Below are 18,168 nucleotides of genomic sequence, written 5' to 3' on the forward strand. Positions count from 1 at the left end.
CATGGCTGGCCCTGACTAATGGAAGTAGTGGATCCTAGGAAATACTTCTAAATGTAGAAGGGAAGGGGAGTAACGTTATGGGTGATGGGAAGGCACAGGAGGTGAGTAGCATGGTGGGAAAGAGACCCAGGGTCTGTCTGAGCAAAACAGCAAAACTCTCCTAGCAAACTAGGCCCTGATCTCTAGAAAGCAAGTAAAGTGCCCCTAAGAATTGAGTGTTTCTGTGTGCTCCGCTCTCCAAAAACACTGCATGTGCTCTTCACTCCTTAGCTTCCCCACTCTACCTCTTCTCCCCCACTCCTGCCATAAAACAAGGTCTTTCTGTATAGGCCAGGCTGGTCTTAAACCTCAAACAAGAGATCTTGTTGCTCCTGAGTACTGGGACAATAGGTGTGCTGTTACAGTGTGCCCACAAAACATGTGATCTGAAAGAGTTCTGGATAGTATGGTAGTAATAAAAGAGCTACCTGTGTTAACTGTTCTCTGGAGAAATAAAACCGTTAAAAGATGTTATCTAGATAGACAGACAAACAGACATAGAGATTGATGATTGATAGATAGATGGATAGATAGATAGATAGATCGATAAATAATAGATAGATGATAGATAGATAGATAGATAGATAGATAGATAGATAGATAGATGATTTTGTGTGTGTGTGTGTGTGTGTGTGTGTAAGTGGGAGGGTTATAAGGAACTAACCCATAGAGTTACAGATGCTGAGCAACTGGAAAATCTACAATTAACAAGCCAGAGTCTGAGGTAGCTATCAACAGGTTGAGACTTTAGAAAAGCCAGTGTTTCTGTTGACTGTGAAGATGGGAAAACACCGGTGTGACATTTTAGCACCAGACTGAAGAAGTCAGGCCTTCAGGAGGTTGGATATGGCCCATGTGCATTGGGAGTGGTGTGCTTTGCTCAGGTCGCCTATTCAAATGTTGTCATTATCCATAAGTACTCTCAGAGACACAGCCAGAAAAACATTTCACCAGATCCTTGAGCACCCCCAAGACTCAGTCATTTTAACACAATTAACCACCAAAACCTCCATAGTCTTTTGAGGATGCAATGACATTCCAACAAGCTTAACACCAAACAGTCTTCTGGGGCATAAGAAAAAAGCACCTTGTTAGACCACGGAAATTCTGGGTAGTGTCTCAAAATTGTAGAAATACAGGTTAAATAACCCTTATCTGAAATCTTGAGATGACAGGTGTTCCAAATTTCCTATTTTTTCAAATTTTAGACTGTGTGTATGTGTGTGTGTGTGTGTGTGCCTGCATGTCTGTGTGTCTATGTGAGAGAGGTGACCTAAATGTACACAAGACACATTTTATTTACCTATATATCCATAATCAAAATGCAACTTCATATACTGTTTTTAGTGTGCCTGCATTATTTTGACTGTAGAAAAATTCATGGAGTTTGTATTTGAAACATCATGGTGGCACTTTAAACATCTTGTATTTAAAAGCAATTTGGCCTTCCAACTTCCAGATTAGGGCCACGCAGCCTGAAATGCCACCAGTCTGCGGTAGCCCCGTCTTCAGAACTGGTAGCTAGCTCACCGTTCTGACTCAGAATATGTTGACGTGCTCTGGTGGGTGAGGGCACGTGCCAGTCAGCCTTGACTTAATCCCAGACATGCCTCGCAGGAGCTCCATAGCTCAGCATCTAGTCTAACTGCTCTGTCCTTTACAATATTCAAGTACTAATAATAATACCTAGCTCTTGGTAGTCAGAAAATTAAATTAGTTAATGCATGGCAACGCACATGTGTGCAGGTAGAAGGGACATGGTATATACTAAAAAACTGACAATGTTGATAACTGCATACATTTTATTTTGAAATGCTATTTCAGCCTTGGCTCCAAAGCGCTTCACGTTGGTACATTTGGAGGGAACACCATCCAGAACAGTAACATGAACACATTCAATTAGCCCACACTTTGGATAGACTAAAACCAAAACTTCAAAGCTTTAGCTGGCTGGAGGCTGCTGCCAGATTTAGAAAATGAGTTTGAGAAGATGAGATAGAAAGTAACACATTCTCAAATATGCATGGGCCGCTGAGCGTCTGATTCACTTCACTACTTCTGTTCCGTTTAGTTTGTCAGAGTCAAAAAACTGTCCACGTTTTAAGTGGTTCTTTGGCATCTTAACTTTGAAAACATTTGCAAACAAACGAGAGGACCCAGAGCAGGCCACGCTGGAGAATTTTCCCACCAAACTCTTTGTCAGGATTTGAGTTGTTGGATGGTTGGGTGATTGGTGTTAGGGGAGCTCACCTGATCGATGGAGCGTCATCCTTTGGTAAGTTGCTAGGACTCAAGACTCCTGAACCCATTGGCAGAGCAGCTGAGTTGGCATAGCTCTTCTCTCTGCTTGTGCTAACTCTGGATTGCACAAACAACCATGTCATTCGATAAAGGATTTTGTGACCTCGAGACAGGTGGTGTGCACAATACAAGATGTGTTTATACGGTGGTACACGAAGAAATCCTTTCAGTATTTGAGGTGAACCTGATGAGTGTTCCAGTGTCATTAGGGGGCTTTTTACCACTGATTCTCTATTGCTGAGTATAGCAGAGGCTCTGATGCATCTGTGGGGGCTTATATAGCATTCTTACAGGGATAGTAACCCATAGTCATAGATTAGCATGTCTCTGACTCATGGCTTTCTGTTCCTCTATCAGTTTGGTGGTATGTAAAAAGTTCCATGTTACCATTAACTTGTATTTCTGTCAATGATCATTTTGTTTTGACAAGTGGATTCTCACATTTGCAAGTTCCTCTGTCTGAGAAGCCTGTCACTGAGCACATATCAACACCTAGCTTTGAAGCTGGTGATACTGGCCCATTTGATGATTACCGTAGGAAAAATCATACTTTAACTGAAGAGGAATACTTGCCTCATTTGCCAAGTGACTCAAGATAGACGCAGATTGAATGGAGTTATTCAAAGCCAGCGTCACCAAGGGCCCTGTGCTGCTGTCCATGCTATGGCTTGTGTGGAAGTTTTGCACCAGGGCTGCCCTGTGAATACCCTCCTCCTCCTCTCTTGTTCCTAACTTGCAAATATAAGGGTCAATTTGTATGCACTGGTCTGTTTGTATTCGTTCTATGTATTTGAAAAATTTCAGGAAAAGAAATTTGATCATGGGACCTGTATGTTATTATTGGTTTTCTTTGTTATTCTTATACTCCGTTCTTCGTTGCGGTTATGGTGGCACATGCTTTCTTTGAATGCTACTATAAATTTAAAATGCTTTTCTAATCAAAAGGCTGTTAGAGTGAAGCCAGTTTTAGTCCATTATGAAACTCTGCAGTTTTTCTTTCCTGAGAGCTGAACTCAGAATGCACGGAGCTGTGCCTCCTTGTATTTTCCATTATTTTTTTTTCTTTCGGAAAGCATGCCGTTCATTTAATACTTCATTACAGCCCAACTGCAGTATGTATACACGGCGTGCAAAATGAGCCATTTTGTTTTAAAACAGATTGCAGATGAAAGGGAACCATTCATTTCTTGCTTGCTTGCTGTAATTACTAGAGCACTAATTACTCCAAATCACTGACACACAGGGTCAGGAAAGATGACAACAGAAACATCAAAGGAAAGATGTGGCCCACTTACTATGACAGATTTTTCATTTTCTCAGCCATGCTATTTGTTTTTAGTGGCTACTGTTTTCCAGTTTGATGGTGGGGGGGGGGCAGAGAAAGAAACACACACACACATACACAAACACACACACACAGTCAAGATTGCTCAATGTTTACTATTATTTCATTCGCAGTTTGACGGTGAGAACATGTATATGAGCATGACAGAGCCGAGCCAGGACTATGTGCCAGCCAGCCAGGTGGGTTAATTAATCTTCTCTGCCTTGTTTCAAATTGTAATTAAACAAATTCAAAGAGTTGCATTGCAAATGAGTAGCACTATCAGTAACTGCCGCAATCAGGAATAATCATAATTTATAAACAAAGCATTTAAGCCTTGTTCCCAGTTAATGAGATGGAGCTGATAAAACACCAGCTTTGGCATTTGTTGAAGGATGCTACCTTGCTTCCCCTCCAGAATGGCGAGCAGCTGTTTTGCCAGCGTGAGCTTTCCCAAACAGTTGTGTTACCTTTAGGAAATAAACTCGCTACAGGTGCAAGTTATTTGTGTTGCTGACGGTGGATGAGTTTATCATTGGAAGCTACACATGCCACCAATAGCTTCAATTATCAACTGTTTGGGACCATTTTCAAGCATGCATATTTTTCATCACTGAGGTATTATGGCTTGTGAGTCCTAGATGGCTGCTTTTAGGACTTTCGGGCGGGCTGGCGGGAAAGTGGCTTTTAGGTCCCCGAGCACAAGCGTGATTGAAATCTTTCAAGGGCACCTTTGTGTCCATTTCCCTGGGAAAGGTTGACAAGGTATTTAATCATGAGAAGTGACAGCGAAAGTGGAACGTGAATGTAAATGGTTACATTTATAAAAGTAAATGCTTGGCTATTTATTTTTAGATACTTAAAACCGGGCCCTCTAATCCGGAGAGGGCAGTTAAAGCAAAATTATAACTGCCCTAGGGTGCCAGGATAGCACAGAATATCAGAACACTATAAGCAGAAATAAATAAGCGAATAAATGAGTGTGGGGAGAGTTCACGGGAGCATCTCGTGGACATGAATCTATTTTTTTTTCTTCAGTAGTAAAAATCACGTTGGCCGGGGATTTCATATTCCAGTCACTGAAAGCATGAACTCCCAGATAGTAGTTTTCAGTGCCTATTTATTGGCTTGGGTTTGTTTGACCACTGAGAGGAGAGGGGGTGCAAAGGGCCTCCATACAGAAGCGTTTTCTTTCATGGTGGTTGTCAGAAAACGCAGCCTAGTGCACAGAGTAGGAGGGCTGCCTGTGAGTGAGTGTCTCCTGCTTACCTAACAACAGGCGTGTACACCTCCATGAACTCAGCATTTAGTTAGGAGTCATTATGACCAAGCCATGTCTGACAGACATTCTGGACGCTCCACTATATGGTCCAACCATAAAGGTCATCGTGGTGTTCAGAGACGCAGACTCTGCCGACTCCCACGCTATCGAGGACATCAGTGCATGCACCTCTCTGAAAGGCAAGCTTCGCATGCAGAATCCTTCCTTCCCTGAATTCCTGCCGCTAAGTACCCTCCAGGACCCATAGGTAGTTCTGAATAGGACTGTTTGATTAAAAAATGAAAAATGTTACTATTAATTTGCTTCTAACCATCAATCCCAAAACTGTACTGACAAGTTTAGTATTACTATTAGATTAAAGCAAACCAGTACCATCTCTTTGGGCCTTTAGGGTTTTGAAGTGTGAAGGCTAATTGAATTTGTTTGAAACAGTAGAAACACAAACTCAATAAATGATTACTGTTATAAGGCAGCTGCTCGCTCGCAGAGAATCATTATGTCCGTCTTAAGGAGTTTTGGATAAAGAACGGCAACTTCAGAATATCTGCATCTTTTCAATTCAGCTCCTGAGAGTTCTAAATTTGACTACAGTGCGGAATATTAATTCCTTACTAAAAATCAAACCACCAGCACTGTTTCTCATAATATTTTGGTCAGGAGTTCTTAAGACTATTTCCAATGCGGTGGTTGTTTATAATAAAGGAATAAAGAGATGAAAATAATTCTGTGCTTCCTAAAGATATGGCAGCTACGTGAGCCAGCAGCAAGGTATTTCTGTGTAAATAATGCAGAGTGTATACACATGCTTGGCTTTGTTTTGAATTTTTAGAATGGGTTGTTTGAAAAATTAGACTAATGATAATACAAATGAACTTCACAAATTACCCGAGTCAAAAGGCCTTTGCTAAATTTTGCACTTAATATTCTTTTTGTTTCCTGCAATATACTGTGTTCAAGAATTCATTACCTGTTCTTTTGGGAAGAATTTCAATCAAGGTATCCTTGAGGCAACCATAAATAAGATCTCAGTCATCCTAGAGGAAAGCAAGGAGTTCTGTTCCGTTTCCTGCCTCACATCAAACAGCTGCACAGCTTAGTAATCCGGACAACTCTGCTCATGGCTGCGCTCAACATTTTAATTCCTGTTCAGTTTTCAGCTCGGTGCCTGCTGTGGAATGTACTGACTAGGTTGCTAAGTAGCAGCATATGGAACAGGGTTTTTGCTGCAATGCTTCTGCAAGCATACAGCATAATCCTTAACTTGAGAAGATTTTTATAGAAAGCCTAGGCTGGAACTGCTCCAGAAATGAAAGAACCCTGTAAAAATTAATGATATTCTTTTAGACAGTCTCAAAGGGCTCCTTGCCCTATCTGCCAAGTGCACTCCCTACCTCTTAAACTAGTGTATACAGACCCTTAAAATGTTTTGCATATGGTTTTGTAATTGATAGGCAGGTTTTAAATGGAATACACCAGGATAATAAGACTGACGAGTATGTAATAAAAGCCTGTAATGTCGCCATTGCACCCTGACACCATGCTTGCAAAACTATTTTCTGCGCTCTAGCAGGTGTAGCCATTCTGGGCACTCGGGCTATTTACCTTGTTTTAACCTGGAATATAATCATCTGACTCCAGGCAGTGCCCTATCTCTTTCTGTATGTTTCCGAACCCTGTCTGAAGGGACCACGTTGCTAGATAGCGCGTGACCTTGCAGGATCAGGCTTGTCCAATTTGAGAGAAGGTGCGAAGAGACTATAAGAGAGCCAGATGAGAAGGGGACAGAAGTCCCTCAGAGGCCTCAGCCTTCTTGCCAACCCTGAGTGAGACAACGTAGTTAGACTAAGATACAAGAGTGGACACATAAAGAGAACAAGTCAGGAGATGGAGCTTGAAGACCATCGTTAACATCCTTGAGGTCTCCCGAGTGGGTGGATGCTATCCTTGCCACACACATGGATAAGGGCTCCTCGGTGATGGTGGCCACACTCATCGTTGTAACCATTTTTATGTATATGTGCCCCATATCTTGCTGCATATCCTAAATCGATATAACAATATTTATTTAGAATTTATCTAGACTACTATGCCAGAAAGCATAGCATGGCGATGGGGAGCTGAGCTTCCTGCCTGAACAGGATTTCCATCAGAACCTTCCATCAGGCATCTCGGCTCCACCCTCTTTGGAGCCCTGCTTACCCCTCACCATGTTAAGCTCTTCTCTCTGGCTCCCAGCAGCAGTGCAGCGCCTTCCATTGCTTCTCAGATGTGTCTTAAGATGCCAGCGAACTTCTAAATTAAGGACACCACAGGGATGAGTATCATCTGGTTTTCTTCATCAGTGCTCTCTGTGGCCCCTGAGATAACTTATTCTTGGGTATATGTCATGGCTTCCCGTTCTTTCTTTTTCTGCAAAAACAGGAATCTTCGTGGCAGCAACTTGTTGCTGTTTGTAGTTAACAATCCCATAGCCCTGTGGCCACTTGATTCTCCAAGTTCATCTTTGCACCAATGTTTTCTCACACCTATTCTTAGAATGATGTTCTAAACTTTGCAGACTCACCAATGACTATTTTGTAATTTATGCTTTCCTAATGAGAAAACACTGTAGATCAGAGTATAAATGAGGTAAGGCAAAAAGAGCATAGAAAGGATAGTAGTGTTTTTAAGAGTATTTTTAAAGAAAAAAATTCTTTAACATGGGCCATAAAATGTCCATGATTGTTCATAAATTTGAACTAAAGATTAGACTGATTGCTTTTAGATTGGTTCCTTTTGGAAATTCTTCTGGAGTAAACTTGACTTGACTTTTTGACCACTGGCCCAATAAAATGATGAAGCTGCATGCATCGAGTAATCTAGTTAGCCCAACAGAGTCTGGCATCTTAGCAAGCACAGACTAGTTACTCAAACCAGTCCTCAATCCCACATCCACATGATTACCGTGCGGTCCCCGAGGTATTCATTACAGACAAAATTGCTCCTGTTGCCTCGCATACAAGCTGAGTTTTCAATGGGAAATGAAAGGATGCCTGGAAAAATAGGCCACCTAATTAAGTTAAACTACTCTAGCATTTGGCTTGACATCTTCATTACTCAAAATTTAAAAGATGCCTCACTTGAACACACAAGTTACTATTGTTTATGTTGTTTTCTTCCTAAATTGGCTTCTTACATGAAAGTCTGTTTCTCTTCATTATATCTTGAAATAGCTCACATATTTCTTCCACTTTATGAAAATGTCTTAATGGTTGTGTGGATACTGAATACCGGCACCATACAAACAGATACCGCTGAACTCACACTCGTTAAAGGTGCACCAGTTTTCTTGCGTATTTTCTGGAACACTTATACGCCAGCATGGTTAAACTTAAATTTATCGTCATTATTAATTACTATTTTATTTCATGATTACTTTGCAGACTGTTGGCTCTGTTAATTATAAATGACGATCCATGTGTGAAATACAAATTTCTTAAAAATGTAAATAGACCGTAAAATGTAGACTGAGCGCCATTTGTCCCAGGGAAGGGTTGTGTTTCAACACTGCGAGCAGAGCTATTTCAGGAACATTTTAAAACATAAACACATGTGAAGCTCACCATCCCCTGATTGCCAGTTTCTACTCATTGACACTAATGAGGCTGCTGACAGGTTAAATGTTGTGTATCATATACATTTCCAAGCAGTGGGATTTGTGAATATAAGACTCATTTTTTACTTTCAGAAAATGAATGTTTGTTGCCGGGCATGCTGCAGCATTTCATTATAATTGTCTAATAGTCTGTTTTTTCAGGCATTAGGGAAATGCATCTCAAGTGATAAAAATTATGAAAACATGTGAATGGAACCGCATTAGTGGTAAAAGCAGATCTTGGAAATGCCAGGCTCCATTTGGAGCTAGGTTGGCTCCATGGGAGCGGGGGACCTCCAGAGACTGGAAGCCATGCAGGCAATGGGAGGAGGCCTGTGCAATAGAACACAGCTGACCATCACACAAAGAATAGTTTGAAACTAATTCTTTGCCTTGTTCGCAATTATACTTTGAATCTCTTTTTTTATAACACCTCAATGAGCCTGACCTTTTGTGTTCAAATGTGTGTTTATAGCACACTATTTTGGATCACTCCTAATAAGCTTGTCACCAAAGAATGCCTAAAAACATAGTGGCATTTCAGTCTCTGAATAGTAGTGTTGAGTCATGATGCCTGTGTGTGCCAACTGTTTCCAAGGCAATTAAAGTTTGTTCTAAACAATTACCAAAACCTTAATATGTCAAGTAGGAAAGATTATGTTCATGTTAGTACAAGAACAATGCCAAGGCCTGAGGGATTTTTTTCCACTCACCCCAGATCTCTGGTTCTTTCTGTTGTCCCCTCACCTGCCACCCCAAACACCTTTCAGAAGTGTCAAGTTTCCCTCAGTAGTTTCAGTTCCTGGGTTTGGAAACACAACCAGCTAGACTTCCCAGAAGCTCAAAGAGGTTTCACTTTAATTTTGATTTATTTCTGTATTTTTTTCTCTGCTTCATCTCACCTATCTTATTTAATAGTATAGATAGTTAAAATATTTAATTGAATCCCTAATAGGTTGGTTTCAGTTGGTGGCCTCAAAATGTGTTCTCCATACTGTCCTAGATGTCTGTTGCTTCTGGTTATTGATCCTGTCACCAGGAAAGCCAAGTGACTGCTAAGATCAGCACCAAATTATTGAGATTGGATAGTTCACCGGGTCTCTGAGGGTCACAGGTTGAGACCAACAATGAAAGCTTTTCTGGATACAGTGGGAAGGGCATTCTCCAAGAACTAAGCCTACTGTGAGTTCTTATTTCCTGAAATCATAAAGTTAGTATGCCCCATCCTCCTGTCAAGTATGAATTAGATTCATAAAACTGAAAGTTACTGCCAACTACCAAGTTCTGCCAGTGAAACTAAGGAAAAGCTTTGCCAACATCTCCTTCAATCCTTACAACCAATTAAGGAGGCTGAGATAGATTGAGTGACATGGAAAACACCGAAAAGTAAATCTGACGTGAACTCTTTGGCCTCGGGAAGGTTAGCCTCCATCTTTGCCCAGTGAGACTTCATTCTATTTTAAAATTGTGTCACTTGTTGGCATCTCAGCCTTAGTCCTTTTCCCCATTAAGAGAGCTGCACGGTGTCACATATGTAGGGTGCTTAGAGAAAACACTAGGTTGGTTCAAATGAAGCAATAGTTTGTTGAACTTTTTAAGCTGCAGAGTCAGCAAATGCATCCCTGCTCACATATAAAAGTCTTATATTTGTGTAAGGTGATTGTTTGCAGCATCTGGATTGGCTTGTCATGCATGGTGATTGCCCCCCCCTTCACTAGACGGTTGGTCTCTGCACCGCTGCAGGTACACACTGCAGACATGGAGACTGAAGCCCAGAAACCCTGCCAGATTTGCTCGTTTTACACATGCTTAGGAACAGGAGAAAGCCATAAGTTTTTTTTTACTTAATAAGTTGACAAAATTTATTAGATTTCAACACACTATTTTAAACATGAAATTTTTTTAGCCCCCTGTGATTTCGTTTGAGCATAAACATAGAACTGTAGGATATTCTAAGGAAATAAATTGATAGGATTCACTACAGTGATTCATAACAGGAAAATTGGGGAAAGTCTAGATAGTCAAAATTAAAGCCACATGAAATAAGTTACCAAACAATGAAATTATATACACAGATTTAAACAATGGTCTAACTGGTGTTCATTAGCAGTGGGACCCATTGGTGATCATCATATGTGAAAAGGTTGAATTACACAGTGTTGAAATAAATATATCTTACAGGTGTTGACTGCTTTCTCCTGAACCAGAGAGAACATCACCCATAGCCTGTACATTCTTGCATTTTCTTATTTCGCCATGACAATCTCTTCGTGAGCTAATCGCCATTGTCTCTAGTGTATAGTCTTAGGGTCTGAAAACTGAAGAAACAAAGTGATAGTTCTTACTAAGAGGTGCTCGAGATTTGTGCCTGGCACTTCTATCTCCTAAATCAGACCCCCGTGAAAGGATTTTTCCTAGTAAGAATGAAAAGCAAGATGTAATATCAAGTGTGCAGTAGAAAGGCCCTGGACAAATGGACATTTCAGAGCTGCTCTCCTTTTACAAAACTTGGTCTACTTGGGTTATTTATATAAAACAATTTGTGAAATAAGATCTCTGGGTGTATTCCACTCATAAGAATTAAAAAAGAAAACATTTTACCTAAGATTATACATTAGAAATTGAAATGAAATACTTCGCCTAGCCCAGTAAAGAGCAAACATGGAATGGTGGCCTGTTGCTGAAAATCAGGTATGGCCCTGACGGCGGTCTTGAAGCAATTCCTCAGCTTTGGCTGGCCTTCCCTCATCACCCACATGAGCAGAGGGGCACACTGCTGTCAGGGAACCGGTTACTGGTTTGCATTTGTCTTCCCTTATTTATGACAACAACGCCCATGCTTGAAATGTCCTCTAATATACCGTGAGGTCGCCCTAACAGGAAGCGATTCTCTTCCCCATTCTAAGATCATTAATAAAGAACGGCAGAAGAAGCTCTTTGTTACCAGTGACAGCCATGAGAGACAGATGTGGGTCAGGCAACCATGTCCCATGCACATCTGGTGTAAGTGCTGGTCTCGTGACTCCCAGAATGCTTGAAGGTCCAGTTTATTAATCTGTCCTCAGCTCTTCTAGTCCTAGCTTCCGGATTCTCGGGGTATGCTCAGGTTGACACCATCTTCTAGATTCACACAGGCTTTGCATCCTGGTTTCTTCTAACTAAGCTTTGCTCTTACACCCCAGTGCCAGCAGAGGTCTGCCCTGGCTCCATACCCCACTCTGCTTTGATTGGTGACATTGGTCTTGTCGGGGAAGGCCTTGCTTTGAAACTCATTGCTGCTGCCTGTTCAGGCCTGGGTCCACATCACGGTCCTCCCTCAGCACATTTGAACAGAAAGATGTGATCAGCATGCCCTATGGTCTGTGTAATCTGCACATAGCAACACTTTAACATTCTACCACTACACAATTTCCCTTCCATTGCCTTCTGTGATCACCTAGTTTGACATTTCAAGCATATGGCTTTACAGGGGGCTTGGATTTCCTATTCTGCTTTTCAGTTTGCTCCTTCCTACAGACTGTTTACTGATTTTTTTGTAGTTCAACTTGCTCTTTGAAGAATGTCTTAAACATCATAGTCGTACTAGGCATTCAACAAACGTCTCTATACTCGATGAGCATGAATTATCTATTTTTAACAAGGTTCTAAAAATTAATGAGCAAAACTAAAATAAATGTTATGCTTTCTGCCCCAAATTTTATTTTGATAACTATTGGTTGAAAAATTAGTAGATTGTGTGTTTTTAAATGAAGATGATTTATGGCTATTGTCTAGCATGTGAAGAAAGAAAAGAATTGTTTTCAGGATCGTTGGCTTGGGCACATCAATGGCACTGTTGGACAATTCTTGCTGAGTGTTAAGATGATTTATGTAACAGACCAAGGCTTTCTACAGCAATACATTTTAGTCTCAAGCTATCAACCCTTGTTCATGCAGACACAAAGGAATCAGAAAAAGATCTAACTCTGGAGGTCTTCTCAAAAGAAATTAGAGATTGAGCTGATGCTGTTCAAAGCCTTTGGGGAAAATCACCTCTGCTTGCAGTGTTTGAACTTCAGAATGTGTATGAAGAATGGTGGCGGGGGTGTTGAGTTTAGTTTTGGTTTTTGGAATTTTTTTTCAGCTAAATTTCTCAGCTCACTTTGCTTTCCATTGAGTTATTTGAATCCTGCAGTGAGAGTACTCAATAATAGAAGATAAAACATGTTTAAACACTGGCATTTTTCTGTCCTTGACTTTCAACATTACAGATTAAAAATTAAGGCATCCTGGATATGTTTGATGGCAGTAGTATTTATTTATCTTTCAAATAATGTTTTATATGAGAACCATATTTTACAGCACTCTAACTATAGCCATATTTTTGGTGTTTGCATGGCTGCATGAGTCCATCACATAATTTAAAGATGTGTACAAGATGCTATCTTTTGAATTCTTCTGAGTTATGGGACTTCTTGTCACCAGAGATTGAGTGCTATGCATAATGATTGCAATATGTGGTCGGGACCCACAAAATACAGTGCCCCACTGGTAGAGATTAGATTTTTGGAAAGAGAAGAAAAGACAAAAAAACTGCAAGAAACTCTTTATTATTTGTTTCTGGTCGGCATGAATTAACTCTCTCACTGGATGATATGAAAACCTGAAGTCTCTATGGTCCAAAATAAAGTCAGCGTAATTAACATTCCACTTGCAGATGCAGTGATGTGGAATGGGAAGACAAAATAAAGACCAGGCTGCAGAAAAGGAAATGTGGGCTGCAGACGGAGAAAAGAGTGTAAACAGGATACTCAGGGCATGGGATATGTAAAGCAGGGTGACTCATGGAGTGAGTACCGACGCAATCAAACAGTCAGGAGATTGAGACCTTCCAGAAGTTAGGCGAGAACTCCCTCTTCCTGTTGCACTGCTACAGGGCCTGGAGAAGGCTGCTTATGTGCGATGGATGCTGGCTTTAGTCAAATGGCTAAAATGGCCCCCGCAAGCAGATCAATCCAAAGCTGAGCAGAATGTTCCCTGGATTTTTCCTAACCCTGGTCTCTTTGGTTATAGGCTTAGAATTGAACCCTTTCCTTAGCAATTTGCCTCTTTGCCAAAAATTGCCCCGGGAGACCCCCGACACACACCCTGAATCCAGGACACAACCAGGAGGCTGGTAATACATTGTTTGTGCATGTTTGGCATGGTCGTTTGGGCTCACAAATGCTTCCATCTTTGGCCTGGACGGGAATGCGGCAGTTCCAGGGTGCATGGCTGCAGGCTCCTTAAGGAACCAGATTGTTGGTTTTTCCCCAGTAAATCGGCCCCATCGTTTCAGTTTTCCTTGCACTCTCTCTGCTTCCTATGACTTTATTCTTTGATTTAAACACACGCTATAGGGACTGGATAGAGGCCTCAGTTGGGCAAGGGCTTGCCACACAAGCATGGGGACGTGAGTTCAATCCCCAATCCCTATAAAGGCCAGGTGCAGGTCCCTATGCCTATATTCCTAGAGCTGGGAAGATGGAGCCAGGAGAATCATGGGAGCTCCCTGGCCGAACAGCCAGCTCCATAGGCAAGCTCTAAGTTTAGTGAGAGACCTTGTTTCCGAAACTAAGGTGGTGGGGCTGGAGAGATGGCTCACACCTTAAGAGCACTGACTGCTGCCCCAGAGGACCCAGGATCAGTTCCTGACACCCACATGACGGATAGCAAGCATCTGTAACTCCGGTCCCAAGTTATCTGATGCCCTCTTCTGGCCTCCTCTGGCAATGCTGACATATGTGCAGCTGAAACACCCATACATATCAACTAAAAATAGTAAATTTTTTAAGCTGGAGGATTGAAGAAAACACCCAGCATTTATCTATGGCCTGTACTAACACACACACATGCACATGTACTGCACATGCCCTGTGCACACAAACACGTGCCTACATCATAGACCCATATATGTTACTGGTGTGCATACACACATGCAAGCACACACACGACAATAAAGATATGCAATCTAATTCCATTCAACTAAGTGTGAAACTTGATTTTGGCTCTTTGTTTAAGTACACTGATATTTGTTTAAAAACAAATGGAGAAATATACATTTCTCCATTATCAGGTCTTATCAACGGCAAATAGATAGCAATACCTATATAATCTCAGTGTGTTAAACATCCAGCTCCCAACAGACTGTCTAGAAGTATTATTATTATAATAGTATATTGTTATTAGACATTCAGACATGACCCAGTCTAAGACACTTACAAATTTATTTAGCAACAGCCCCTTTCCAGGCACATTTTATCTGGAGAACATAAACTATTGGGCTTTTAATGTATATTTTAAATGCTCCTAAAATCTCTATGAACTAAGTTTCAAAATAGGCTCAAGAGGACTAGAAAACTTGCTTCAGACACCAAACTCCTGAGTGCTCTAAAGACCCTAGATCCAGACTTAACTGTTGAACTCCATAGCTGCAAGACTTTCCAACAGGTTGTGACTCTTTTGGGTCACTAAAGGAATCATTACCATACGCAACCCATCCAAGTCTCATCAGAGAACCAGGTGGCACTTTCTGGGTGAAATGTGAAGATACCACCTTTCCAGGTTTTTTTTGGGGGGGGAGGGAGGAGAAACAGGGAGGAGACCAGAGAAAAATGTAGAGCTCAATAAAAATCAATAAAATAAAAAAAAGAAAGTGATTTGCAATAGCCATGGGTTCTGGCTATTTAAAACTACAAACATACTCTCTTGAAGAGGAGAACATTTTAAAGTTGCTACTTTAATGCTTCAAACAATCCCCTTGCAGCCTAGTTCACTTGTTTTTCCAGAATTAACTGAGCCCTTCTAGTATGCCCTGTCCCAGCCCACACTCAGTGGTGCTTGGATTCTGCAGAACACAGTGAGGTTCAGCACCTGTATTGCCATGAGAGCTCCTTGTGTCTGTGAGCAGTGAAGAGCCTGCAATCAAGGGAGCTCTGAGTTCTTTTGCATCACTGGATCATGGCAAATGTGCTTAGATTAGTTTATTTGCATGCCTGTTTCCAAATTACCTTTCATCAAGGCGAATTTCAACAGGAAAATGGAAAGTATAGGAATGCATTTTACCTCCTGTCCCTGAGTACTTCCTTCTATTTATGGAGATAGTGATCAGTGGCTTCCGTATTTGTTGGGAGCAGGGGAGGCAAATGGTTTAGATTCTGGCCTCTGATATGAGACTACAGATGCTAACCAAGAAGTCAGTACCACTTTGAAACTTCGTACCTATCTTTCTCTGCATTCTGCCCAAGGGAGCCTCCTAGAACATAGGATAAACTATAAGGTAACCTCTATGTCAAGCTATTTTTAAAAAGTAGCATTGTTGCCTTATAGGAATATGGAGACCTTAGAAAGGATCACATGATCATTGTTCCTGGGAGGGTTGATTGCTTAGAATCCAGGTCACAATGGGAGGAGAAAGACTAAATGGGAAACAGAAAGGGGACCACATTGGTGAGTAAGTACTATATCTGGTCCTGTGTGCACAGGACAGCCTTACCTTAGTCTGACCAAGCTGGTCCTTCTGGAATGTTCTGTTGCTGTGGTCAGAATTCTCACTCCTTTCAGCAGACTCTGAGGATGGGGCTCAGACTTTCCATGACCTGACCTCAGGCTCCCTAGCTGTCACCCCAGGTGCCCTCATGACACTGAGAGAATTAGCTGCCAACAGTTCTGAGAGCCAGAGTTCATAAACTGTGTTATGAATTGTTTATGTTCTCTGGAATGGGAAAGAAGTCACTTCCAGGCCAGGTCATGGGACCCTCAGACACTGGACCCTGAAGTCACAGGACAGTGCCATCAGACTCCTCTGCCCAGCCTCCCTTGGGCTGTTGCAGCTATCACTCTTCTCATAGGACAGTTTGACTGTTGGGCGCGGTGTGAGGTGACTGTTGCCCTCTGTGCTATGAACTGGGCAGGGCAATCTTGGGTACAGAAGGTAATTATTTAAGCCTGGGAAATAACTGAAATATATTCACAAGCTTCATGCTTTGAAACACAGTTTCGCACTCATTCGTTCATGAATGCATGCATTTGGTGATCTTCCTTTTTTAATTCATTCAACAAATGCGTAATGCCAATCCTAACAAGCACTCTCACACAGAGTGAGAATAAGAATTGAATCACAGGGGCTGGAGAGATGGCTCAGCGGTTAAGAGCATTGCCTGCTCTTCCAAAGGTCCTGAGTTCAATTCCCAGCAACCAAATGGTGGCCCACAACCATTTGAAATGAGGTCTGGTGCCCTCTTCTGGCCTGCAGGCATACACGCAGACAGAATATTGTATACATAATAATTAAATAAATATTTTTAAAAAAGAATTTAATCACACCCTATTGTGCTGTGTCCCTCCAAACTGGATGTAATAGAAAGCTCACTTGTTAAACACACCCCAAGTAAGGTCTGGAATCAAAGTTACCTGCCGTGTCATAGAAGCCAGCGCTGGAGATTCATTTCCACGGTCAAAAAAAATCCGTCTGCCGTTGCACTTCTAAAAACTCCTGGTACATTTTGACGCTTAAAGAATTACAATGGTACTTTTATATGGCATCAGTTACTCTCTAATAGGCAAATAACCACATCATGGCTTCAGATGTAAGAGACAGAACTGCTAAGTAACCTTACGTTGTTAAAATTCTTGACCCACATAACTACGCATTACCAGTTAAGTTGTGGAGTCTGCGGCTTTGGCATATAATTGTACGGATTAAATAACATTAATGTGTAATTACATGAAAATAAACCATGTAGCTTAGCTAAATTGAAGTGCAATTGTTATCACCGCGTGTAAGTTGATACCAATTAAACCTTCCCTTCAGACTCCACAAATTAAGATTTAACTACCAAAGAAACTCTAGAATGTAAAGTCACGGTACACCCTGGCTGAAATATCCCTGAGTATTTTTGGAGGGTTAATGGCACTTCTGAAATTAAAACCAGCTTTCTGCCTTACTGCTGTGTTAGTTTTGCCTTATGGAGGAAAGTTTCAAACAGGCACCGATTTACGTCTTAAACGCTGTGCAGCAAAACTTGAGGATCTGCAATGCGGGCGGAGAGAGAGATTGTGAATTCTTGTGCTTATGTCAAGCAAATAGTTCATCTTGGTGGGTAGGATTTAAGACAAGGAAGAGTAGGCTGGTGGCAGTCATCATTCTGAAAGTGTGGACAATTTGTGTAACAAAGGTGTTTTGCATCATTCGGTCAGATAAAATGGAGCTCAGGGACAGCAGTCTCTCATCTGCAAAACCCTGGGTTGGATTCCAACAAAGAGAGAGAAAGGAGGGAGGGAACGGGTAAAATAGCTTCTTTCCTTTTTCACTCTTCCCACACACACGGACTAAGTCAGTCACTACAGAGCTTCTGGACCCCAGTTTCCTCATCAGCAAAAGGAGGAACAAGAGCCACACAGTGAAAGTGGTTCTAAGGCTTTCATGAAGACGGGACAGTGACAAGGCCTTTGCCGTACTTTATGTGACACAGTAGTGGCGAAACACACAGATTTACTCCTTCTTCATTGGGTCTTTTCGTATCTCATACTGAATACTCCTACAAGGAGCTGCGAGCTGGGGTCTGTATT

The 18,168-nt window shown here is 41.5% G+C and overlaps 1 protein-coding gene across 2 annotated transcripts in view; it reads left to right on the plus strand.

The window, feature by feature from the left end:
* Tox (thymocyte selection associated high mobility group box) overlaps window positions 1–18,168 on the plus strand; it is a 283,895-nt gene that overhangs the window by 143,043 nt on the left and 122,684 nt on the right. For both annotated transcript variants that reach the window (XM_057790571.1, XM_057790572.1), the window contains exon 2: window positions 3,799–3,864. In XM_057790571.1, the coding sequence (XP_057646554.1) occupies window positions 3,799–3,864 (66 nt within the window). The remainder of the gene's footprint in view (window positions 1–3,798; window positions 3,865–18,168) is intronic.

The sequence above is a fragment of the Chionomys nivalis genome, chromosome 16, assembly GCF_950005125.1.
Source record: "Chionomys nivalis chromosome 16, mChiNiv1.1, whole genome shotgun sequence".
Taxonomy (NCBI): domain Eukaryota; kingdom Metazoa; phylum Chordata; class Mammalia; order Rodentia; family Cricetidae; genus Chionomys; species Chionomys nivalis.